This window comes from Halichoeres trimaculatus, unplaced genomic scaffold (assembly GCF_033239565.1).
Source record: "Halichoeres trimaculatus isolate MK-OKI-2021-1 unplaced genomic scaffold, fHalTri1.1 fHalTri1_scaffold_11, whole genome shotgun sequence".
NCBI lineage: Eukaryota > Metazoa > Chordata > Actinopteri > Labriformes > Labridae > Halichoeres > Halichoeres trimaculatus.
In genome coordinates, this window is record NW_027437189.1 from 18,541,880 (window position 1) to 18,568,525 (window position 26,646).

Below are 26,646 nucleotides of genomic sequence, written 5' to 3' on the forward strand. Positions count from 1 at the left end.
TCAAGGCTGTCATTAAGTTCTGGGCAAACTTGATCAAATTTATCAGTCTATCAAATCTTAATCTTATTGTCATGTTATCTGTTGGAACTTTATTTAATTGGCATTATGAATACGTGCAAAATGGGTCAGTCCTCACATCAGATCATCTGAAACCAAGAAAACACCTAACTGGATTTTTAGACTTTTTTTCTCACCTTGACTGCCCTCCTTCTTAGCGAGCCTTCATCATCAGTGTTTCGTCCTGCGGAGCTGGGTGGTCTAACTAAAGAATTCTGGCGAAGAAGGGTTGGGGGTGTTCCGAGTCCCAGACCCTCATAGTCCTGCTTAGCATCTGTCCTACAGGAAGATGGGAAAAAAACAGAGTGTTTTTGATCACTGAAAGATTTCCACACTGTGTAAGGTTTAATGTATTGTGCATGGGTGTTATAGCAGATTATTACCTGGCCTTCTAATTTATCACCTGTCTGTGTTAAATATTTGGTTTTGATCAGTGAAAATGTATTGACCAATTTATTTATTTTTATTTTTTTATTGCATCAGTCCTTTCTGTTCAGAAAAAAAAAAGTTTTTCTAAATAGCAATGATTGATAACATGGAAGACCTTTCTTATATTTCCCGCTTAAAATGACTACTTGATGTTAAAAAAAAAGGAACTGGGTGAAGAAGACATCTACGTAGCAGAAAACGTCACAAAGAAACCACAAACTGCAACACACACTGACCAGTTTCACAATGTTACGGGACTGGTTTAGTGAGAAAAAAAGGACAAACAGAGTTGTTGTGGGGAAGAGGACCTCATTTAGATACTTCTGTTTTTTTCAACATCTGTTACGTTCTACTGGAAAAACACTGATGTTTTAACTTCAGAGTGAGAGAAGATGTCAAGTTTAGTCTATACACTGGCTGGTTAGATTAAAGAATTATCAACCATCCAAATTAAGAGGTATGTTTATCTAAAGTTAGAAACTATGCATACATGAATCATTTTTAAAATCACTGAAATCATTTTTTGATCCATATTTAGTGTCAGTTTGTTTGTACATTTAACTGGCAATAACATAATTTGAGATACTGTACAGTTCGCCAGTGGTTATGTTCCTCCTGTGTGAGTGGCAAAAACTGACGGAAAGCAATAAATGATTTCAAGCCACCTCACAAAGCTGTGCAATTAATTAACACAAGTAATCAAAGATGGTGCCTGAAGTAAACGACTCTCTTATCATTTATTTACATGTTAACAAGATTACACCTGATGAAGTGGTCTGCTTGAAGTGTTCAGCGGTACTTAGCGACTGCTTTCTCTCACCTGGCTGGACCAATCAGCGTCTTCATCTCCTCAACGAGATGTCGACGAACCATGTGCTTGTTACTGGGGATCCCCAGCGCTGTTGCCATTGTGTCAGTGTTGAAAGTAGGATCGAGCACCATGACAGCTCCATGAACTCCACTGTTTAGGAGGTTTTCAGCAAATTCCTGGAAACGTGGATGGGAGGAGGCCAAAAGAGTGACTGCTATTAACAAAAGCATAAATTTAACAGTGTTTTAATGCAATTCTATGGACTTCACTGTCTAAAGGAGGGTAGCTGATATCAAGTCAGTCAGAAATTATCTCGTATTTGCTCCCAGTCAAAACACATAAGGATTAATATGTCGATTGTATAAACTACACTCCCTGAGGATTGTATGAGGATGTTTATCTATATGTTTAGCTTTATCTCTTCACACACCCTTTATGTGGTCATGAAACATAATGGGAGCACGTTTTCTCTCATCAGAAAGTGTACACCAGAGATATTCATAATGGACCATTGAGGCTGTAATCTAAACGGCTTTCTAATCATGTTGTAGCAGCTAAGAAATTTAACAACAAGGGTCTTCTATCACCTGCTGGAGATGGGGAGTGCTGTGTAAATACAGCAGCACACTATGTGATGCTGTTCGTATGAGATGGTATGATGGGATTGTTGATAACCTATTTAAATATCTGTTTACGTAAGTATTCTCTATCAGTGTGGTGATTTATAAAGATAGAGTTAAGAAGAGTAGTTGATTTTTTTTACATAAAATTTTTTTCTAAGTACTTACCTTAAGGTCAATATCTTTGACCCATTTGACAACCCGATGAGAGGTCCACACCAAGGGATCCACATTCTGGTGCTCACACTGGACCCGGCGTGCCTGCAGAGCCTGAAAGTCATTATAACAAATATTTTGTGAGTTCTATGTTCATCTGCTGCTTCTCTGTGTTTAAGTTTAGGAGCTGTTGCTCTCTCTTTGTTGGCATATTCATTCTTACCTCCTTGTCAAAGTTGAGTAAGTGCAGCAGTTCAATGCCCAGAAGTAAGCTGACCTGGTGAAACTTCTTGGTGATGTTGAGGTGACGTTCGAGATCTCGACGTGTCAGGGAGTTCAGCATGCGCCCGTCTACTAAGTGGTTGTGAAAAGCCTGGGAATACTGAGGCAAACCGATGTCACTGAGCCAGGCCTTTGCCACCCAGTGGTGGTCCATATCTGCAGCCTTTGACAACCTGCACACATAGAGACACATTCTCAGAGGGTCACATTACCACATCACAGAATGAAAACAAATAATAGTAAACTGCTTTGTTTAATATTTGTGAAAATAAACACTGTTTCCATCTTATTAAATGTTTATGTCCTGATATTCAAAACATTTCTGTATAAAAAGTCAAATATAAGGACTGAGTAAAATGTCTTCCTAAGCAGCAGGTAAAAAAAACATTATTGTTAAGTTTCTGGGGAAAAAAAAAAAATCATATTTTATTGCTTCTTGCAATGAGAACCATTTAAACTGCACAGTCAACTTAATCTCTATATGGTGTTGTTAGCATTTCAGTGACATAAGTGGAAGTATTCATTCCCTTTTTTTTTTTTTTTTTTTTTTTTTTTTTTTTTTTTTTTAGAAATTTATGATTAAGCTTCTTTTCTTTGGTCCCTTAACATAGCTTTACACTAATGAGGAAATGTGTAAACCAGTTTGAGGACACTGGTTCTGAAAAAGCACTAACTGCTGTTAAAAAATGGAAACTGAATGTAATTTGACAACTATTTTTCTTTACAGCAGTGTTTCCCAAACTTTTTTTTAGGTGACCCACATTTTTGGGGAAACAAACCATGGCGCCCCCATCTAAATTAGGTCATCTGTAAATCTATTGACAGGATAAAAAAGGGTTCCTTAATCATATTTCTGCATCATCTTACACCTTTTGTACCAGCTAACAGGCCTAACATATTTGACAAATGGTCCGAGAGAAACACAGTCTGTTTATTATTTACCATTTGAATCAATAAAATCTGTTCATTGCCGCCCTCTTTTGCTAAGGTACGTCAGAGAGGAGGTTTACCCACTGATCAACCCCTCCAGCCAAGTGGAAATATGTGTCCTTGAGCCAGGCACCTTAGCCCAAGTTGCTCCTGGGTGTGTGGATTAATTCTTCAGTGTGTGGATCAGAGCTTAGAGATAAGGTTCAGACAGTGTCTCTTACTGGTGTGTGAATGTTTGTGAGAGGGATTTATAAGGCAGTAAGATGCTTTCAGAGGGCAGAAAACTGTAAAGGCCCTTTAAAAGCCTCCTCTGATCAAACCATGTAAGCTAACTGACAGAGCAGTGGCACTGCTGTAGTTTTACGCCTTTATTTAGCCAATATCAAGGCTTTTGGGAGCTATAAGGGGATAATAGATCACCAAGGTGCTGAATTGTTGTAAAATGTTGTTGCCTTAAACGACCAGCAGATGGCCCTCTCACACCTTGATGCACATTTAGGAATCTGTTTTCCTTCCTCACCCTCTGCCGTTCTCTGCATCTCTGTAGTCTTCAATGGCCAGACGTAGTTTCCGGCGATGCATTACACTGGTGACACCCAAACCCATCTCCAGGTCTTCATCTGTGAGCCCAAGTAAGACCTGCAAGACAAAGGCCAGGTGAGTTCAAAACAGTAGAGTCAAATTTAACCTTTAGATAGTTTAGTCAGCCTGCAGAGGATTTCATCACCTTTCCACTCTTGACATTTTCTGAGCAGCTGCGGATGTACATGGGCATCGCCATGACAACTTCAAGCCAGGCCTGCACAGTGCCCGCCCTCCACAGGGACATGGGTGATGACCTGGCCAGCTCCACCTGCTGGAGGCGGTCCAGCTGGTCCTCTGAACCGTCTGATAAACTGAGACTGTGGCGGGTGGGGCTGGAGAGGCTGTCCGAGTCTGGGTGAGTGGGTGAGGGAGAAGGGGGGAGGAGATGTGGGTAATGTAGTTGAAGGGAGTGAGTGACGGCAGCAGGTAAAGGTGAGTGATGAAAGAAACAAAACATTAACTATAAAACAGACAAATTTACCCCTGAAGGGCATCAAACCTTCTAATAGAGAGAAGTTAGCCCAAGAACTGAGACTTCAAAATAAAGCATTTGACTGCGTTACAAGAAGCCAGTGGCTTGCTGTAAACAAAGTAGCAGCTATTATAAGCTAACTCCTCACTTAAGAAGTCCATTAAGCAGGCAGCTGCTTGAGCGTTGAAAAGAACATGAGTCATCTGTCTAAATTAGCCTGCAACAACAGCTTGATGAAAACAGGAAGCCTGCCATTTAGAGAATTTGAAAATGCATTTTGTTTACAAACATTATGTTAACATTAACTCTGCCTCGAAGTTATAAACTAATGTGGCTGAATGCTTCCTGGAATTACATTTTGTCCTTCTGAACCTCTTCAAATCACCCCCTCCAGTCCTGTGCTGCTTACCTGTTGAGCTGCCAAATGTTGCAATTATGTTTCCTGTTCCCTTTTTCCTGACGGTGTAGTGTCAGGTGGAATCAGCCTGACATAATATTAGCTCACCGTACAGTTCATGCTGAGTTCACTGAGAGGCAGTGTTCAGTTTTGACCAGCAGGTGGAACCATTGCACCAGTTTTACACTGCAGATGCTAGAACGTCACAAGCTTAGTTTTGAGCACCTGCATGTGTGGATTACAAGGTGTTGTTAGGTTTTTCTTCTTTTACTGACCTGAGTGCATGTGCAGTGATAACTCTTTTACGATTAGACCTACATCATATGCTCCTTTTGTTACCTCTCTTTTTTGCTAGAAGTCACCAGTAACAGCACTGCACAGCTCCAGATGCTGCCATCAAGCTTAAGACTGTGAAGACTTCTTGGAAATTAATGAGCCTCAAACAAAATGATATTTGATGGATCATTCACTTTGGAAAACATAATTTGAGCTGTTTTCTTTTCCCAGCTGCCTAATAAAGCCATAACACGTAATGATGCTTCCTGTTTAGATGTATTTGGTCTGTTCTGTGTTTACTCTCTGGCTCTGTGTCTTTGTGTCTTCCTCTTAAATGGAAACCCCACTCCTTGTTTGTCCAACTGTTGCATGTTTACTCACACTGAGAATCAAGATTGAATGATTGCAGGGTCAAAATAAACATCCCCATTACACCCCACTTTGGTCATCCATTTCAAGCAAGGTGCTCCTCTCTGCTCTTCTGAGAACCATGTTTAAACTGAAGGTGCACTCCTAATTCTAAGTGACCCCCTGAGAGCGATTCATATCAAGGTGAATGAAGCTGCTCTTTGAACAGAAGTGCTCTCCTGTCTACGTACACGCTCTGTCTTTCACTGCAGAGAGAGTCAGCACAAAGGCCTGCCACATTAAGAGCTACAGAGCAGTCGCTTTGACACCAAGTTTAAGAGCAAACTGTTTGAGACTGGACTCTCAGTGACCTCTCAGTTAGCTCCTCCTGTGGGGCTGACCCTCTTGTCCCTTTAGAAAACCCACTGAAAGTAGAGCGAGGACATCAAATAGCTCTGTGGTGGAGTCACAATGAAGAGTTTTGGGTTCTCTGTCAAGGGCCAGGAGTGTTGTAAACATTGGGATGGATCGTTAATCCTTTTGTTCAGGGAGTATGTACACTTCACGGACAACACCCAAGACTTTTGTAAGCAATCAATCCTTAAATGAGTCATAGATGTTACTGCAGCAGCCGGCGTTCCACCTAAAAGTAGGTAACTGAGGAGCAGCTGGTGGTAAATTTTTTTACTTACTAATTTAGTAGCGCAGGTTGATTTGAGTCATCTCAGCAGTGATGTCTTTACTATGCTATAGCAGCTATCTTATGCAGAAATCAAAGCTGGTTCAGAGCTGGTTCCTTTGAAAATAAGATTAAAGATAAAAAATCAAAGTTACTTTGTATGGCTCATTTGTTTGTCATGGACACCAAACTTTTTGTGGCTTCAGTGATATTGTTACTACTCTTTCTCCTGTGTTTGTCTGGAGATCCTACGTGTAACTATGGTTTACATGTGAACTCAGCTATTAGCAGCCTGTAGCATGTCAATGCTAACTGGTGTAAGGCCTGATGTCTTCCCACAAGGTGAGGAGAAGGAGGTGAGAACGACGTGCTGGTTCTCAGGTGTGAGCTAAGAAGTGATGACATGGACCTGTCCTTCCATCCATCATTATTGGGAACGTAAGATCTATCTCCAATAAGATGGACGAGCTAGCTGTGCTAACCCAGCAACAGAGGGAATACCAGAGGGCAGAGTAGCATCATGCTATTCACAGACATGGCTAACGGAGCTAACATTAGACACCAACACCACATTGGAAGAGCTTCACCTGCTGTGAGCAGACAGGATCCAGGAGACAGAGATGGAGCATGACTGAAGAAGCTCAGTCCTGGGCCCTGTGGAGGTGGAGGCTGGCTGAACTGGAGAATGATGGACAAGCTGTCATCATCTATTTTCTTATGGACCTTTTTGCACTTTCTATACACTGTCATACTTCTGTTTTCTTGATTGCTGTAGTGACTTCAATTTCGTTGTACTTGTTACAATGACAATAAAGTTCTATTCTATTCTAGTTTTTATTTTGTGCACACAAACTATTCATCTTGTGAGCACAAATTAATTTGTTAGTGCTCAAGTTATCTTGTGTGCACAAGATGTAAATGCAGCAGAGTTAGGGATGTTTTTTGCTCATGTTGTTTGATATAAACATGTGAAGATATGAATTTCCTATGGTGCAGTCTGTGTTCCCTGTGATGAATTATAGCTTCTACATGAATCTTTGCCATGTAGCACAGCTGTTCTACAGTTTGCTGAATAATTACTACCAGTGTTTTTAAGCATCTTCTTTTGCTTATTGTAATGACAGAGCTGGCTGACAGAAACCTCATAAACTTCTGCTGTAATCGAACTGAATAATGGGTTGTGGCAAAAGGAAATGATCATTACTGACTCATCTCACATGGCAGGAGACAGTGAACCCATCTACTTTCCAAATAACTCATTATCTTATGTGCACTAGTATTTTACTCAAACACACTCTTATGTGCACAGAAAAAAACTGTGTTTGCATGTTAAAAATGATCACATGTGGAGAACTCCAGGGGCAGTGACAGGCCCAGGTAAGCTCCAAATGTATGCAAATATATAACCCAGTGAGTAAAGAGAAAAAGGAGCTTTGGTATGTGAAATTTGACTTTGATGTGTAGGGATGGAAATTGATAAGATTTTGTCAATACCGATGACCTTATCGATTCTGCTTATCGATCTGATTCTTTATCTATTCCCTTATCAATTCCTGTTGTGAATTTTCTTGGTACAAAAAGTAGCTTTACAGGTTTTCTGTGTCAACAACATTTAATAGTTTATACTGTAAGTGAACAAAACGTAATTGGTCCCTGAGTCTGGATACTTCTGGGTGTAATTATACAGAAACAGGTAAAAATTGCACACAATGAGACGTTGATGTACTGTGTTGTAATATATTAATAATTCAAGTAGGCCATCTAGTGTCTCAAAGCGGTTATAGCAATGGTTTAAGTTGTTTGGAAGCTTTCCGTAGTTATTAAGTCATCAAAGAGCCTTTCAATTGCCTGTTAGCTTTTGACATTTGAAATTCGCAGTATTTTTTTTTTTACAAAGAGTTGATGTGATATGTTTCTGTGATGAAAGCTGAAATTCTATTCTGAAGCTGAAGTTATACTGATGTATGCTAACTGCTAGCATATCAATACAGTTTCCCATATACGTTAGCATCACGCTTGGGCTATTTTGTTATTTTTGGTAAATAAGGTGATTTATACCATTTCGAATGTACTGAATATGAATGTCCTGAGAGAGAGTAATGTACATTTTTTTTATGAAGTCAGTTCTTCAGTAAAACTTCAAGCTGAAAATCCTGAATCAGAATTTTCTTGGGAAACGTTATCTAACTGCTAAGCTAAGATAGCTGTAGCTGGCTAGTCGACGTAAGGCTTGATGGCTCCAGCACAATGTAAAGAATTGATAAGAGAATCGTTAAGCACATAGGCTATAGATATCGATGGATTGAAACTTTTCTTATTGATTCTCAACAGGAACCAGTTTTTGATACCCATTCCTATTGATTTGTGTGAGATAAACATAAACCTGAAGCCAGTCTGTTTTCAGTTGGTTAGCTAAGCTGTTGCTGACTGTAGTGACAAGAATGCTTTTCACTGCACTTCCAGAGTGTAAACATTTTCACTGAATACGAGTAGTCACCCGTGTTGAAATCATGAAAAATAGTGTCTTTAAATTTTGTTCATTTAAGCAGTGACAATATTAGCATTTCCTCAGAGCCTCAAGGCAGTAACACCTTGTGTTTGCCCCCAAAAGCACATCAACACGGTGACACTTTGTAGTTTCAGACAGTTTTGAGCAGGAACGGACTGAACTTGAAGAAGTGCTTATTCCAGGGTTGTTTTGTTATGTTGTTAAGGGTTATCGGGCATCTGCAAACACAGCTCGCAACCCAGCAGAGTCTTTTCAAAAACAATCAAAAGCAAGGAGGACTGGTGTACCTTAGTCTCAGAGAGTCTGATTGATTACTTCCTGGGTCACTTCACTGTGTTGAGAGTCCGGTGGAGGTCAGAGAAGAGGGGTCAGTGTTAGGGGTCAGGGGTCAAATCAGGCAGAACATTATTGACACCGTGTGCTGACATATATGAGCTGTGGTCCAACAGTCTGACATGGCATCCTTTCCCCTCTCCTCTATTTCCTGATTGTTGAATCCCGAACAGGAAAGGATCTTTTCAGTGTAAATTCAGATTTAGCGTCATCGCAGAGAGGAAAGGAGGCCATTTGGAAGCTTTGGGATGCAGTCCTCTCACAGATGGACTCGCGGGGCTGAGGAAGGCTGACACATATGTTAAGTATGGCAGCCCTGCAGCATAAAGGGACCAATCAGGATTAGAGCCATACCACACAGATGAACACATACACAGGACACTGATACAGGGAAAGAGAGGACAGCCACATGGAAATTCAACCTTATTCATTTTATTTTAAAATAATCTTCTTCTTCTTTAGTTCTTTTGAGAGTGATTTTGTTGCCATGCCTTTAAAAGTTAAAAGCTACTATCCACTAAACATCTCAGGGCCTCACAAGAGAAGTCCTCCACTGAGGCCTACATCTTTGACTTTAAATAAAACTCTGTAATAACAATAGTAGTTCTGCTTCTGTAATGTCATCTCATTTACAAAAAGTAAAATATTTGTGGAAAATAAAAAAAATAAAGAGACCGTGGCTCAAACATTAAAATCATACATTGTTTTTTTGTTTGATATGTTTTTCCTCGTCATGTGAGGATCATAACTGTTGATTAAATGCAAAAATAAAATAGCCTACATTTTCATACATTTCATTGCATGTTTTCTGAAATAAACTAACTGAGCTGTTGTTCTTACATACAATTTAATACAAGATGACTTTTCTTTGAATTCCCCCATTGATTCACCTCTAAATCCAATATCTGTAAACCCAGATGTAGGTTGAGCTAAGGGTTAAATGATAATCCCCCCCACTGCCTACATAGACGCTCTTTTTGACGAGCGCTGTGGTTAAATACAGCTTCAATGTAATCTGTGCCTCTGTGGTGTGCCAGAGGAGACTGATAAATACCCAGTGTTAGTCAAATATCAGGGAGAGAAAAGATTTCCTGGGGGTGGCTGTGCAGACTCCGGCTCAATCCAGTAAAAGGGCGAAAATAATCCGATGTCTGTAGTTATTCTTTTGGTTGAAGAAATGCTATTAACCTTTGGCACAAAGTTAATTGCTTTTTTCAGCAATTGCCTGAACTCTGCATCTGAATTTTGTGGTGAGTTCACGAGGTCATGGGAAAAGGCATGCATGCGCGCTGGTTTGACCAGCCTCCTTAATTCTGATTTCCAACCTTCTCGTTTGGCACTTTGACTGAGAGGACAGTTCACTCACTGTCTGCTCCATGCCCAGGCCTCTAAATGTCTATTCTGCTAAAATGACCACATATTTGATGGGTTAATGTAATTCACATGTAAGCTTTCACTTCTTCTGCGATAATAGCTTCCTCTTCTTTTCAGACTCCCAGCAGCCTTTTTAAGCATGAAAACAGCTACGAGCTTCTGCCAAATCCAGCTGAAAAACATTACAAAGTCTCATAAATAATTGGTATTATTCCTTAAGTATCCAAAGTGAGATGCTGGAGTTTCTTTGTGACTGTTAACCTGTGACCCTTTCATATTCTAAATGCAAATCAGCATACATTTTTTATGTTTAATTTGGGATGTTACGTTTTTGAACGCAACTTATGATGTTTTCCTGAATAACTGATCAAAAACCTTCCTTTGAAAAGAAGAGAATCATAAATAAACATGAAATCAGTAACTGACCTCTCTTTTTAGAAAACAAGACCTCCTCAACAGCATTCCCAGCAGTAGATGTTTCTGTTTGTAGGGTTATTTCAGCATGCGTTGGGTGCTGGGACTACGCATGCATGTCACACATGTACCTCAAACATGTACCTTCTATCTGAACAGATAGAAAACACATTTTCTACATTTCCTGTTTGGCTTCATGTTGCTGTGGAACAAACTGTTCTGCGCAGAAAGTTCGTTCCTCACTTAGCAGAGTCTTTGAAGTCTCGTTTGAGCAAACATCAAGGGATGCACATTTTTCATGGCGATTCAGGGATTTGTTGTACAAACCGAATTAGTGTTGTTTTAGGGGAGTCTGCATGTTGCCTACAGGAAACTGTTCTCATCATGGCAGTGTGGGAGGAGGGGGGAGGGTGGGGTGGACCAAGCAGGACGACCAACAGGGGGGAGTTTAAGTTAAAAGGTAGTGAGGGGAGGGAGTACATGTCCAAAATAACAAAAGGCATTCAGGACAAGGAGACATTTACACGCACAAAGTGCACATCAACTGTTGTTATTTACAAGTACAGCAGTCCTTCAAGTTTCCAGTTGAGTGAAAACAAAAAGTCAAAGTGTAAAGAACAATTAAAAGATCCGATAACAGCCGCTTTGGAGGGCAGATCCAATAGAACATATCCACATGGTTGCCGTGTCACTGTCCACTCTATTTACAGGACTGTACATACATACAGGTGCAATTTGCTCATTAAGGTTTACACTTCAGCGAAGCAAGACCCGCCTCCAGCTTCTGACATGGCCTCTGACCATGGGTGACACACACACACTCACGCACACTCACACACACAGATATGTGTGATGCTGAGCAGGCACCCACATCATTGTATCCATACACTGACATCAAACGCACACCCACCTACTCACACACCCACTTCAACACAACGCTGTCTTCTGATAATTGCCACAAAGGCTCTCCAGGTGGCTCGCTCAGCCACGTGTGCTTTACCAGTCTGCATCTTCCTCTATGTAATAATCAGGCGTTGAAGTACCATCAAACAAACCAGGGTCGAGGGATTTGCGCTGCTTTCCTCGGGCGAAGACGCGCGACAGAGAGCCCAGCCCCATCTTCTCTTTCTTCTTCTTACGCTTCGCCTCCTCCAGATCTTCTAGGGACTGAAGGAAGAAAGGGAGAGCGGAGGAGAGAAGATGAAGAGATGGGCAAAGGAACAGAGAGACAGAACAGAGGAGAAGTCAGTGAAAGAGGGCAAAGTGGGCGATAAAGAACAGGAAAAATAAAGATCACAACAGAGAGGAGAAGAGACTCTTAACATGCTGCCAGGCATGCAGGTATCCAACAAACACGACTCGTTTACAGGAGTACAAGTCATTGCTGCAGAGTGACAACACAACACAACAAACTGCGTGAGAGAGACATGATTTCAGCCTGAACGATGGAGAGGAAACGACAGCGGCCAGAGAGCGGGACAGCTGGGAGATACTAAAAGGAGGTGACTGCTGGTGAGGGAGGTGGGCAGCTCTTACATTGCAGAGGGAGTGAGTCCGATGGCGTGGTGAGTTGATGTCACTGGGTGTGGATGACCGGTCTCCCTCCACCGCCGAGGCGTCAGAGATGATGGAGGGCTGACGCGAGTGACAAGGACTCACCCGCACAGCAGCCACTAAACGGGATGAGAGGGAGAGAGAACAGGCTTGTTTTGTTTGGGGAGTGTTTGGGCACCAAAAGCAGCTCACAGGGATAATCGGAGTCTTCTTAACAACAATGGCTCAACAGCCTTAAATAAAATATATAGTTCTCAAAAGCCCAGACCAAAAGCCTGAAATTATTTGCAATCATCTGCAGTTGCCAGGCAACAGTGAAAACAGCTTCAAAGAGGTTGAGAGAGCTTGTGTGTGCACATGTGTGTGTGTGTGTGTGTGCGCCCCGAGACTGATCCATACACTACAGCCGACTGCATTCTCCTGTTTATAGTCTTTATGTCTTCCTGTGACCTGTTGGAAGCCTGCGCTGCCCTGAACACCAGCCGTGAGGAGGTGCCAGCAGTTCAGTGTTTGCAGCTTCATTAAGACTGTTTTCTCTTTGTTTTTGGAGGAATTAGAAAAACATTGGGGCTGACAGCTCTGTTGCTTATGAGTGGATAACCCCAGATCTGCTTTTATCTGACAATGATGCAGCCTGAGGAAGCAACATTCAGCGTACTGTTGGTTTATTCTTTCCTCCTACTAGATCCTCCATTCATCAAACATTGGTAAACAAAATCAAGATTAAGTTGTATTTTTGTGTATCTGTTTGCCGTTTTTAGATGCTATCCTTAAGACACAATGAAATTATCATGCTATTTAATACCACATAAAGACTGCATCCCTGAAAACATCCTGACACTGCCCAGATGGGGAGCATGTGTGCCACTAATCTCCTGCCCATTACCAAAAAAGTCAAGGTGTCTCGAGTAGGGATGGGTACCTTTCACCTTTGAAATGATATGGTACGGATTCCTGGTGCCAGGCAATCGGTATCGGTACTCAACGGTACCAATTTTTGGTACTTTTGAGAGTGTTCATTTGGTAACAAAAATTAATTTGTTCAATAATATAGTCTAAAAGTTTTTCTACTACTTAACTTGCAATGCTATGTTCATGACCACTATGGAAATTCTCCTTCTCTCCCACTCCCTCAGAGTTACAAGGATGTGTTTAGGTACCTAAACATGGCACAGTTTGATATTACATAAACCGGTACTAGGTACCGAAGGAATTTGGTTGGTACCTATAAAAGTACCTAATTTGGTACCTATCCCTACAACCAAGTGAACACAGAAGGAATTAGCCTGACATTGTTTATATTGTGTAAGAGCTTTATATTTGATACTCTAACAGCCTAATTCCACCAGATCCGTGTCCGGTCCATCTCCACTCTGTCAAAGCAAGATCTGGTAGGTTTCAGTTCCAGTCTTGGTGCTGACTCTTCCACTCTGTTACGTTCCAGCTGCATTTTCTGATCAAGTGGGTTTGAGGGCTCTGGAGCTGATATGCGCAACAGTTTGCATAAACATAATGAGCAGGAGAATGTCAGGAACCAAATCATCTGGACGATTTTTGGAATAAAACATTCAATTTTGACCTAGATCTATTGATTCAGATGTATTTCACTATTCCACAACAAAAAAAACTGTCACAATGATTGAAGCCAAGCCTAAAGGCAACAGGTTCGAGTTTTTCAGACCAATAAAGACAACATGAATGAGGAGAGGCTGATAACTGGGGAAGTAAGTCACCTTACTTCAGCTGTCTTATGGTCCTGCTCCACGCTCCATTCTGGCAGCGCAGCCAGTGGGTGTTTATTGACAAGCCAGTCCACAATGAAGAAGATTCTGATGAGACATGGATCTGATGGAAGTTCCTTTTAACAGTTGGCCTGGTTGAAAGTACTGAGGTCTCTACTCCTGTGTTACTGCACATGTCTTTATGCACTGAAGACTCTCCCCTCACTCTACCCTCATACCCTAAATATAACCAAACACGGCTCCACATTTTCCAGATCAGGAGCTAAATATACTAAATAAGGGAGAGAGAATATGCTGAAAACCTGACAGTCCTCAGCTCCCACCATTCTCCAACACAGGAAATACATATCTGATCACACATGGAAGCTGTAAAGCCAAAAATGTGTTTGCTGTAACTGCTACAGAAAGCGCATGAAATGTCACGACCACAGCATCATCAGCACCAACAATGTGGTCGCACTGAGCAGATGGCGATAGGGGATGTGTGTAAGCAGGTCCACATGAGCATGCAGAGGGTCAATAACGGTAAAACCCCCTTTATGTTAGTCAGTTACGATGATGGTGAAGGGTGGTACTGTACCTTGTCTGTCAGTGGGGTGTCCCGTGTGGACGTAGAGGGTCTGCTGACTCTGTCTGATGGCAGCAGTCAGGGGAAGGTCAGCTTGCATCACCCACTCCTGGTTGTTGCCATTAACAACTGTTTCCGTGGGCATAGCAAGAGAGTGACGCTTGGGTACATCCTTGGTCAGCGTGGCTAGTGACTGTTTGGCCTTCAGAGGAGAGACAGAGAGATGCTATCAGTCAGAGAGTAAACCGTAAAACATCCAGGGGACACTTTCTTTTTGCAGTTTCTGTGTTGTGTTTGTCTTTTGTTGTTGTTGTTACTTTTGCTCAGATCATATGTGAGCACACATGTACTCGTTATGTATCCAGAGTCAGACTGCAGGTCTCTGAGTGCATGTGGACATGTGAGTTCTCCCCTGGGCTCCTCATATGATTGTCTCATGAAAAATGCAGCTTTTTTTCATGTTTGTCTTTTGTTGTGTGAAATCTCTTGTTACCGCTCCTGAGAGCACAGAGGAAAAACAAAAAGGGCAAAAATATCCAGAAGAGTTGTTTGCACTGCTACATTTACAGAGAGGAAGTTGGCTACTGGAGTAAAAATAGAGAAACTGGAAGTTTTTTCTTTACAAGTTAGATCTTGTTTTTGTAGAGTCTTATAATAAACACGTCCTTTTCACAGGAATAGCTATGAGCTGCCAGATCTTTGAGGGTTGTTTGTGCAGTTGTTTGTTGTGTCTGTCACGGTTTGTTTTTGTGTGCACATTTTCTGAGTAGCTTTGACACCAAATGCTTGAAATCTTGTTATTTTCCAAACCTTATAATCATGCCAAGCAAAGTGCAGGCTGCAAATCAACACCAGCACAATCAGTTTCATTGCAATCATCTCTACCTAGTAGTGGTCAAATGATTATCAATCACAGTCTTTGACATGCAAAATAGAGTACAATCACAGACCTTTTAGAGGAATCATTAATCATCAGAGAAGTGATGTGTGTATTTCCCCCGGGGATTTTTTTTTTTTTTTTTTTTTTTTGCTTGATTAGACCTTTAACACATTCATATCAGTCACAGTAGGGGAATCCATGGGATCACTCATGTTAGGATCACTGGAATCAGTCAGGGTTGGTTGAGGGTTAGTCAAAAACGTGCAGCTCACGAGGTGCTTTCCAAAACCACAATTAGGTCATACACAGGAGAGATTTCCAGGGGACAGGGAGGTCAAGAGAGGTCAAACTTTAGAGCTGGGGGCTCATCTTACCGCCATGAGCCTAGGAGAGTAGTCCCTGTCCGCAATCCGCTCAAACACTCGGAACTCCATTCTCTGATTGACACAGTTACTCATCTGGTGGGGGTGGAGACATGGGATGGCTAAACTGTACATTTAAAGGGGTTTTCGTGCTTGATTTCATGTTTTGTTCCCAAAATAGTACAGAGAGCTTTCTGAATAAACATGACAAATTAGTTAAAATTAATATGCACTGGAACTGATATTCACATCTGCTCTTTTTATCATTTTGTAAGTGCATGTGGCAAATATGAGCTGTAATAACTATGCTGGTTCAATGCTTCAAAAGGCAGATACGTCCTTGGCTCTCTCTTTAGATGATATACAAACATTTTTGTGACTCAAGTGAAATTCTCTGATGGAGATATACTTTTTTTTACTGTCCCTATCCCCCTCCCTTTCAATCTGACTCACCATGGCCAGTTCAGCCTCCAGCTCCTTAATGCGGTTCTCCTTGAGGTCCAGCTGGGAGCGCAGCAGCCCCGTATGCTCTGTTGCTTCCTTTGTTTGCCGCCGCAGGTCCCACTTCTCTCTCTCCAGCAGGTCCTTCTCTTTAGCCAGCGCCTTCACCGCATCCTCGCTCTCCTGGTGCACACAGAAATCCTGATGGATTGATTCACGAAGCAGGTATGCAATTTGAAACAGTCTGAGATTTTAAATCCTAAATCTCCCAGATTCTATGTCTTAAGTTATTCTTACTTACTTATAATATACTCAGTCTAAAAGAGGAGTATTGCATTTTTTAGGCTTCATACTTTCAGTCTAATATCTGTAAAGTAGCTTCACATGATCTACAGCAAAATCATTGTCCTATTTTTTAGTCTCCTGTTTTAATTTTAGAAAAACCTTATTTCAGCATTAGTCTGCAACACTTCAGTTTAACTCCTGTCTCTTTAAGGCTCCCTGCGCTTAGAACCCCCTCACTCTAATTGGCTGGCGCTCTTGAGGCCTGGCAGTGGTGGAGCTATGGGCAGACCTTGGTGTTTGAGGCCTGCCCTGCCAACATGCCATGAACCAGTTGGGATATCCCCACGTTATGACCCCATCATTCGGCACGTCTAGTACAGGGGTGAATTTTTTTTACTCTGTGGTTTAAAAGATATTAGGATCATCTGATTGACCAATTGGAGACAGAGCTAACCTCATGTGACTGACAGGCACCCTGTAGCTGTTAGAAAGCTAGAAGCCTGCGTCACATCCAATAATGCCACATCTGACGATTAGCTTCAATTCACTGTTACAGGAACATATAGGTGACATCATAGAAACAATGTTCATTTTGTATACAGTCTGCGCCTATACATCTGTGTTGAAAATATGTGAGAGCACAACACACACACACAACACACACACACTCTATCTTTAAGGTCATGTATGTCATCAAAAATTTAGCTGTTTTTAGGCAGATATGGATACATACACTTTGTGGAACTACGCAGCATTTCTTTGCACAGCACACACAGTTTGTTTCCAAGATTCAAGAATCACAACAACACAGCTTTCTGATTTACAAACTCCTTTAAATACTTAAGTTGTTTCTCGGACTACGCTTTCATTTTAGGCCTTGCTGTGCGATGTGCAGCCAACCAGCTGCAGGACACAGCGTATATGGTTATTTTTGTGCATGCACAAGGCCGGTTCATGGACTCCATACTTTTCTGTGCTGCTCATAGTTGCGTATGAAGTCGCGGAGCTGCTCCTCCCGGCTCTCCAGCGTGGCATAAAGCTGCTGCATCTGGTTCACCAGGTCTGCTTTCTCTGCCTTCAGACGCTTGCGGTCGGACTTCATGGCTGCAAGACAGAAAGAGGGAGAGAGAAGCTGTCAGTTCAGAGAGTTGTACTTTGAAGTGTCTTTGCAGGTGAAAGAAAGCATAGACACACAAGTGTGAAAGAGGTTGACAAAGTTAATGGTTGTAGGAAATGTCATAACTGTCAGTCAGGAAATGTGTCTCTCTTTATGGAAATGTCTTCATCGCGTATTTTAAGAAAGGAAAACATATTATGTGTTCATTTTCACACAAATAAACAACTGTAAGAGTCGCTGTCTCTGCTCTTTTTATCAAAATGTGCACAGGTTATTACTTCTGCCAAGGAGGTTATGTTTTTGTGAGAGTTTGTTTGTTTGTTTGTCTGTGAACAACATAACTCAAAAAATAACAAATGGATCTTGATGAAATTTTCAGGAAATGTTGGAAATAAGATAAGGAAGGAGTGATTTAATTTTGGAGGTGATCCGGATCACTGCCTGGATCTAGGATATTTTTTAAAGGATTCTTTATCATTGAGAGATAGGGCCATTTTCAACATATGTGTATATAACTCCACGATAAATGGTCGGATTGCTTTGCAAAACAATACAAGACAAGGTCACAATAATTTCTGACAGATGTAAATGTGTGATCCAGATCCTGGAATATGAAATAAGTACTGGGTCATCAGAATTTTCAACTCTGTCAGGTAACAAATTGTCGTACAAACCTGCAACTAACACCAAATTGTAGCATATTCATAAAGAATATGGTGTTCTAATATATATTTATGTGTTTTATTCTATTAATTGCTTTGAGATAAGCTCCCCATCAAAGCTTTAACCACACCTGCTGTTGCTGGTCTAATGTGGTGTGGCTGCATGCTGATAAAGAGGTGAATCACACATGAACCCTCCTGTCAATCTCCTCTCCTCTGCTGGATTCCTCAGAAGCTGCCTCACTCTTTTTTATCTGTCTCTCTGCCACACACTCTCCCTCTCCTTCTCTAATCCCCCGGCACCTCACCCACGCATCATGATAAAGAATGTGGCTGTGGAGTGTACTTATTCACAGAATGTCTAATTTTCTCAAAGACAACGTAGCCCTTCTCTTCCCTCTCTGCTGCATCTGCCTCACTCCCTCTTTCTCCCTCGGTGGATTTTCTCTTCCTCTTCATGCAAGCCTGTTTTCCAGACATCTGCTTTAAGCCGACTTTCCCTCCAAGCAATCTCTCCAAACTGACAATTTATGCTTTATTTACATCCTCTGTATTCTGCCTGTGTCTGTCCACTTTTGTCTTCTTCACTCTGACATCTATTCTCTCCCAGCTCTCACTGTGTAATACCATCACATGGTTCTCTTTTCCTCTTAATGCCTGTTATCATGTGGTGCACCTTTCCTCTACACTCCTCTTTTTTCCTATCCCAGCCAGCTGTGTCATTAATTAACTTATATCACAGCCTGGGTAATTGCTTGACATTCACAAGTTGCATCTTGGGAACACGTGCATGCAAGTGGAATGAAGGACAGGCTTCCTGTCCTTCATTTTTTTACATCACCCTTTCATATGTCTTCCTCCCAGTCGTTTCTCAGCAGTGGAATCCCTGAGCTCAAGACACATTCAAGCCATAATAGCCAACGAAAAAAGACAAGAAACATCCCTCACTGGCCAAGAGAAACAGGAAACCTCCCAGCACCTGCCTCGGGAAGTGGAATCAAAGCCGTCTTTCAGATGAGCCAAGAATTCTGCTGCTGCCTCACATCCTGCACCTGTGACCATTTGGCAACATCGACCGCTTGGTGTCAGATACAAGAATGCACTCTCTGTGACTGTCTAAAAGGGTCTATTCAAATCACGTTAACGCTGCTACTAACCATTTATAACCTTTGAATGAGCACATTTAAATGAACATTATGGTCCTGTGGCTCATTGCAGTCAAATAAACTGAAAAATGGATGAGACAGGGAGGCACGAGCGACTCTCCTCCTGCTGACTGACAGCCATATAAATGACTTACATACTCAGTGGCTCAGTCCAAGCCTCCAAGAATTATTACCAGATGAAACAAGAGGAAACCACCTGGGAAGCGTACAGAGCTGGATCTAATGTGTTTGGAGCTGGAGGAGGAGGGAGACATGGAGAGGAAGCTTTTGAAAGGCTTCAATTTGAAAGTCTTTTCATGGAGGTATGATATCCATGCAAGCACCTATTGTTTTTCTCGATATGCATTTTAGTGATACGTTGTGTGCTTCTGGAAAACTTTAGTGACTATACACCTTTGAAAGAAGTGAAGAGAGCATTGTGAAAACATTTTTTTTTTCAAGTTTGAAACTTTAGAGGTTTGTGGTTGAGTTAAAAAAAACATATTATTGTGGGGTTTTCAACTTTGCAACCTTCAAATGAAATATTACCTATGACATGATTTGCAGTTGTATAAAAAAAAATCTCAGAATGCAAAAAATGTGCATTATTTTCTAGATAACAGAACACTAATGTTTCATCAAAGAAGAAAATACTTAGTGCAACAGTCCTGATTTGGTTAAGTTTGAATTCACCCTTTTGTTTTGCAGTTAGGTGACGTTTTGTCACTCCTGACACAAAAACTCAAGCAGCTGGCTTTGTCAGATGATATGTCAGGTGAACACCCAATCAATGCCTCATCAAGCCAAACAAGGTGTGCTCCTACTGAAACACAATACATACTGGGATTAAACTGCTTTTATGCATGTAGGGATGCTATATAAAGGAGTATCTAAAGTGTCTAAACAGTGCTTGCAGAGGCTGTTTAGTGCAAAACTGCAAATTCTTTTTTTTGGTCTATATATGGACAACAATGTTCTGAGCAAATCCTTCAGGTGCTCTGGGACTGCCCAAATTTCTGTAAGATACTGAAAACTAGAAATCATTTAAAGCTCAAATTCAATTAAACAGAGGTCCCTGCAGGTACCCAAGATAAGGGTCTTCTATTATCTTTCAAAACACTGGGCCCCTTTTTATCTGCTGCTTGCCTCAATCTGCATAGTTCAGCAGTAATATCTGACAGTAGTCATCGTTTGTCAGCACTGTGTAATATCCAAACAGATCATGTCATAAATGCTCCTTCACTGAGAACTGTAGCTTCACCTGCTAAAAACAAGGTGCTAATCCATCCCCCCAACCTATTTCCCATCACCTGTAAAACACTTAACCATACTTAATCCACTTCTGATCATCTTCTGCCCAAGAAAAAAAATCACACACCGCTTCCAGGCCTGTATCTTTGAACTTGCTTCTTGTTTCTTATACGTAGGATGCAGTTTTATGTTTAACCTCTCTTGTAGAAGTCTACTAAACCAGGCTCCAGAACACTTGACTGAAATTATAAAACATGCAAATGTGATGTCTGTTCCATGCAAATGCCTGCACCTTATTAAGAGCTTTTTTGACATCCTGTAAAAACATGCAATGCTTTGTCTACATACTAGAGCTCTACTGACCCTGCAGAAGAGCATCTCTGAACGTACAACACGCCCAGCCTTGAGGCAGATGGGCTACAGCAGCAGAAGACCACACCAGGTGCCACTCCTGTCAGCTAAGAACAGGAAACTGAGGCGATATTTGCTCACCAAAACTGGATAATAGAAGATTGGGAAAACGTTGCCTGGTCTGATGAGTCTAGATTTCTGCTCCACATTCAGATGGTAGGGTCAGAATTTGGCATCAACAACATGAAAGCATGGATCCATCCTGCCTTGTATCAACGGTTCAGGCTGCTGGTGGTGGTGTGATGATGTGGGGGATATTTTCTTGGCTCTTTGGACCCCGTAGTACCATTGAGCATCGTTTGAATGCCACAGCCTGCCTGAGTATTGTTGCCGACCATGTCCATCCCTTTATGACCACAGTGTACCCATCTTCTGATGGCTACTTCCAGCAGGATAACGCTCCATGTCATAAAGCTGGAATCATCTCAGACTGCTTTCTTCAACATGACAATGAGTTCACTGTACTCAAACGGCCTCCACAGTCACCAGATCTCAATCCTATAGAGCTCCTTTGGGATGTGGTGGAACGGGAGATTCTTATCATGGATGTTCAGACGACAAATCTGCAGCAACTGTGTGATGCTATCATGTCAATATGGACCAAACTCTCAAAGGAATGTTTCCAGAACCTTGTTGAATCTATGCCATGAAGGATTAAGGCAGCTCTGAAGGCAAAACGGGGTCCAACCCAGTACTAGCAAGGTGTCTCCAATAAAGTGGCTGGTGAGTGTACAAAAGCAGTGACAACAATGCAAGGGAAACTGTAATGCCCTTATAGTGGAGTCCATGGTTGAAATAAAGCCCAACAAACTCTTCAGCTTCTATTAAATGCTAATGTTTACTCATATTTGAATTAAAAAAGTTGGGTTGTAAGGCAGTGGTTGTTCTTAGGTGTACTTTCTTGTGCGCACTTGTACTGCTTTACTTCTACTGCTCAGATAGACACCTTTTTTATTCTTCACTGCAGCTGAATCATGTTCAAGCAAATCACTGTAGGATTTTTTATTTTCAAGAAAAGCGTTACATCAATATCTTACTAACTCACTTCAGTCTTTGTAAGCCAGGTGAAGCTGATTGTAACGCATGCCAAACACGCATGTTTCCTACTGTGCAGAGCTAAACCCAGAGACACCTGCCTGCATCACGCTCCCCTTAAATACTCTCTAAAATCTGATTCTATTTTTTTTTTTTAGCTCTCACACTAAGCTCTTCTGCTTCCAAAGCTCTTGTGTTGTAAGTGGTTTAATGTGAGCACGTATGACTCTGGTGGGCTAAAAGCAGTCATCAGCTGCACCCTTCTGTGATGCAACGTTTCTAACAGCATAAGGCTGTCTACAATGAACAGGCCAACTCATCAGTCACCAAACTGGAAGACTGGAATCTTCAAGTAGATCTGTTTTAAATCTTACTCACATACAATTTTCATACTGTTTTTCTGAGACAAAGATGAGATGACTGCTATGTTTTTGCATTCTTTATACAGTCCACATCCAGTAACTTCAGTTAAAAAAATAAAGGTGGAAATACTACAAGAAGGTTGTTATTGACTGGAGAACTTCACAAATGTGCATCAACTTACTACATCAGTATCATCCTGACAACAGCTTGGTGTTTAAACCTGCTTCCAACCTTCATGTAACACTAAAATACTATGGTTTTGGCAAAATATCAATGACAAAATGATGAGAGAGCTTGGTTGCTAGGCGCTGCCCTGTTGGCTATGGCTGCCTTTTGCAGCAGCTCTCTCTTCTTTGTCCGTTTCTTGCAATTTTTTCGTCTCTTTTTCGTCATCTTTGTATTTGGAGTGGATCATTACTCTGTGTGGCTCATTTGTTGGTCATGAACACCAAACTTTTTGTGGCTTCAGTGATTTTTTAACTACTTTTTCTCCTGTGTTTGTCTGAAGATCCTACATGTAACCATGGCTGCATTGTTTACATGTGAACTCAGCTGTTAGCAGCCTGTAGCATGTCAATGCTAACTGGTGTAAGGCCTGATGTCTTCCCACAAGGTGAGGAGAAGGAGGTGAGGATGACGTGCTGGTTCTCAGGTGTGAGCTAAGAAGTGACGCCATTGACCTGTCCTTCCATCCATCGTCATTGGGAACACAAGATTTATCTCCAATAGGAAGGACCAGCTAGCCATGCTAACCCAGCAACAGAGGGAATACCAGAGGGCAGAGTAGCATCATGCTATTCACAGACATGGCTAATGGAGCTAACATCAGACACCAACGCCATGTTGGAGAGCTTCACCTGCTGTGAGCAGACAGGATCCAGGAGACAGAGATGGAGCATGACTGAAGAAGCTCAGTCCTGGACCCTGTGGAGGTGGAGACTGGCTGAACTGGACAATGATGGACAAGCTGTCATCATTTATTTTCTTATGGACCTTTTTTTTAACTTTCTATACACTTTCTTACTTTTGTTTTCTTGATTGCTGCTGTGACTTCAGTTTCGTTGTACTTGTTACAATGACAATAAAGTTCTATTCTATTCTTTTAGTGAAGATAGAGTGATATGGGAGAATCACGTGGTCTCCTGTTCTGCCCCACTGGAATCACACCTTGACTTCCTGCCACGAGGAGCAGCCTCTGTACATGGGGCACACAATCCAAACACAAGGCAAAAACAATGCCTTTGACTAATTATTTTTGTTTTCAGTATTTGTTTAACTACAGTTTTTATTCTAATTGGGTTTTTTTCACAGGGTAGAAGCAGCAGGACCAGTGTGTTCCTGTTTTCTCTTTGAACATGTTTGGACAGCGGAGAGTTGGATTCTAGCAGCAAGAAGAAATGTCTTTCTTTGACTTTCTTCCTGCTGTGAAAACATGTCGCTGCAGGAATCTGTTTTTGGAAGTGACATGAATTTAAGCTGGACCAGAGCTGCTGTTGTTTGTGAGGGAGAAAACTTCAAACTGTTACAGCTACCTTTAAAGCCTCCAGGTGGGCACTGTTTGCTCCTCAGAAGATGGATTTATTTAGTGGGCTTCCACTTTAAAACACCACAGGAATATAATATATGTTTTGTTATGTTTCATGCTGTCTGTTAAATGTTTTCAGCAGCAGAAGAAGAAACTTTCAGGTGCTTCTTTAATGTGAAGAAACTATGTTTCCACGAATCACTGTTGTCCCTTCTCATCACTGTGGAAAGCTTTTCACTTTTTACCCTAAGTTTTTGTTTGGTCAAAATTTAAGACATGATTTCTGCTATTTTCTTTTGAATGGAAAACAAAGTTAGACAAGAATAGTGAAACAACTGATCCGTTTGAGTCAATTCATTGCTGGCTTTTTTTTACTAAATCCACCAAACGCGAGAGCTCAGGTGATCACAGATGATACAGCAACAACAGGTTCAAAAAGAGAAGTACTTCACACTGACATTACTCCATAAAACTTCAGTCCTAAAGAGAGAGGACAGGCTTTTAGCTGGCTCTTAACATAATTATTTGGGGGGAGAACAAAAGAGACATCGGCTCATTGGAGAGAATCCAGTGTTCACGGTTTGGGATTTTAAATCTGCCAGTTGAATAATGAAGCACGAGCCTGTGAGCCGCACAGTGTACTCACCTCCTCACTTCTAAAGTGAAAACAAAGTCAGAGGTTTTATGAGGGCGATATCTGCATTTTTAATATTTAACACTTTAAAGCGGGTTAGTGCTGCTTCAGACGTCTTAGCAACAATGGAAATATTCAGACACCTTAATTAAGGTTAATTAATATTTAATGAAAAACCTACAAACCTCTGCATCAACATTTGACCCTAAAAGCCAGCCATTAAAAATAGATCAAACCCTGCTCCTATTAGGTCATATCTGGAGGTGTGTGTGTACAAGCTATTTAAACAGCACAGCTGACACATGAGGGAATCGAGGGGAGAACATGCTTTGATCCCATAACAGCAGCTCATTACACCCCCCCCCCCCCCCCGCACTGGATCAAAACAAAGTGAGCGCTGTGAAAGGCTCAGTGCAGTTGTTCAGGTGCAAGTGGTGTAACACACTCGTAATGAGGGAGTGCAAAGAGTAAGTCAGCTGCAGCTTGCATACTGGGACAATAATAGTACCAGCACAAAGTCTCTTTGTCTGGTGTACAATGGATCGCCACTAGGGGCCACTGTAATCCAAACGGCCCTCTCACTTGTGGCTATCAATTTTTGAATGGACTGAGGTCCAAACTGGGGAGATGAGCAATTCTAATTACACTGTTCGACGAGGAAGGCTCCGGCTTGTGAAGAGAAAAAGAAATCATTAGGGTTGGTGGAAACACAGTATCTGCTGTAAGAACATGCATCAATTTGTTCAAAATCAAAAGATGAAGCTAAAAACACACTGGAACAACTGAAATGTCTCAGCTGATAAATGATTAATTTCAGCAGCACTGAGTGTATGTGTGTGTGTGTGTGTGTGTGTGTAAACTAAGTTTAAACGTCTATTGAAGGCAGAGGCCTTGTAGTGAAGGACAGAGCTGCTTTCTGAGTACGGTGTAGCGTGAAATGACACTAAACAGAGCAGGCAGGCTGTTCTTTGATGATACATAGCTGTCTGCTGCTTTTATTTGAGCTCTGGATTGACTTGGAGTCCCTCAGTGACAGTAATTAGCTAACACTGAAATAGCTAATTAAAAAACAGCAGAGAGGGCAAGCGATATACTTTGAAAATTAAATTCAACACAACTTTGAAGAGAAAGTCCAAATAAGCATTGAGAAAGAATTTGGACACTTTAACGGAACAGTCCACCTGTTATCCAAAGGTTCATGTCTGCTGCTTAAATTGTACCTTTAGTCCAGGCTTTGGAGATAAGGACAGTTTGAGTTCAAAGTCATTTGTGTTAAAAGCGAGGAGGGAGAAATGACTCACAAAAGCAGGTTAAACCAAGTCACAATGGCATCAAAAAAACAACCTTCAGCGCAGAGAGGCTGGCCGTTCTCTTATTTATAATTACAGTCCTCACAGGCTGAAGTCTGGCACCCAATGGGAGAGGGCTCAGGCCGTAACAATGACACAGAGCAGGCATCACGCTAAACAAAGGCACAAGAGAACATACAGGCAGAGACAATAAGAGAGAAAATGACGAATACCTGGAGGGAAAACAGACAGAAAAGTGGCGCTCCTGTTTTGTATTCATAGGCATCAGAAAACCTGCATGTCATTTAGCTACAGACTGCCTGAACTGAGGGAGCAGAGACACCACAGTTTCTTTGAACCCTCCCCAAAAGAAACAGGTATTATCTGAAGGAGAAGAAAACAGGACAATGCATTTGGTCCAAACTGCTTTATCACTGCAGCCCTTTTCTTTTTCATTTAATGAAGAGCAACCAGGAAAAATAAAGAAAAAAACACACAAAAAATAAAGCTGCTCTGCCTTACAATAAGTGTGCTTAAGTTCTCCAAACATTCTTGTGTTTTTACTCAGAACACACTGCCAAAGCATCTGGTAGGATCCGTGGAATATGGCAGCTTTGAGAAAACTTCAGAAAATCATAAAAGGATCAAAATCTTGTTTACGATATATTGGCAGGATACAGAAACAGCTGTAGCCAATGAGTTATTCTCTC

At 41.5% G+C, this 26,646-nt stretch overlaps 1 protein-coding gene and 1 long non-coding RNA gene across 5 annotated transcripts in view; one reads left to right on the forward strand and one right to left on the reverse strand.

The window, feature by feature from the left end:
• kazna (kazrin, periplakin interacting protein a) overlaps positions 1 to 26,646 on the reverse strand; it is a 243,954-nt gene that overhangs the window by 1,409 nt on the left and 215,899 nt on the right. The window contains exons 6-17 of one of the 4 annotated variants that reach the window (XM_074681989.1): positions 17,472 to 17,608; positions 16,232 to 16,399; positions 15,791 to 15,874; positions 14,549 to 14,738; positions 12,209 to 12,345; positions 11,716 to 11,839; positions 4,013 to 4,221; positions 3,806 to 3,924; positions 2,297 to 2,528; positions 2,086 to 2,187; positions 1,307 to 1,473; positions 195 to 336 (exon numbers count right to left, since the gene is read on the reverse strand). In XM_074681989.1, coding sequence (XP_074538090.1) covers positions 195 to 336; positions 1,307 to 1,473; positions 2,086 to 2,187; positions 2,297 to 2,528; positions 3,806 to 3,924; positions 4,013 to 4,221; positions 11,716 to 11,839; positions 12,209 to 12,345; positions 14,549 to 14,738; positions 15,791 to 15,874; positions 16,232 to 16,399; positions 17,472 to 17,608 — 1,811 coding nt within the window. Of the gene's footprint in view, positions 1 to 194; positions 337 to 1,306; positions 1,474 to 2,085; positions 2,188 to 2,296; positions 2,529 to 3,805; positions 3,925 to 4,012; positions 4,222 to 11,715; positions 11,840 to 12,208; positions 12,346 to 14,548; positions 14,739 to 15,790; positions 15,875 to 16,231; positions 16,403 to 17,471; positions 17,609 to 26,646 lie in introns of all 4 variants that reach the window. The other 3 variants (XM_074681990.1, XM_074681988.1, XM_074681991.1) reach the window with 3 other exon arrangements.
• On the forward strand, positions 3,819 to 9,655 carry LOC141799680 (uncharacterized). Its single transcript, XR_012599248.1, has 3 exons — positions 3,819 to 3,942; positions 4,041 to 4,225; positions 5,095 to 9,655. It is a non-coding gene; the product is annotated as an uncharacterized LOC141799680 (long non-coding RNA).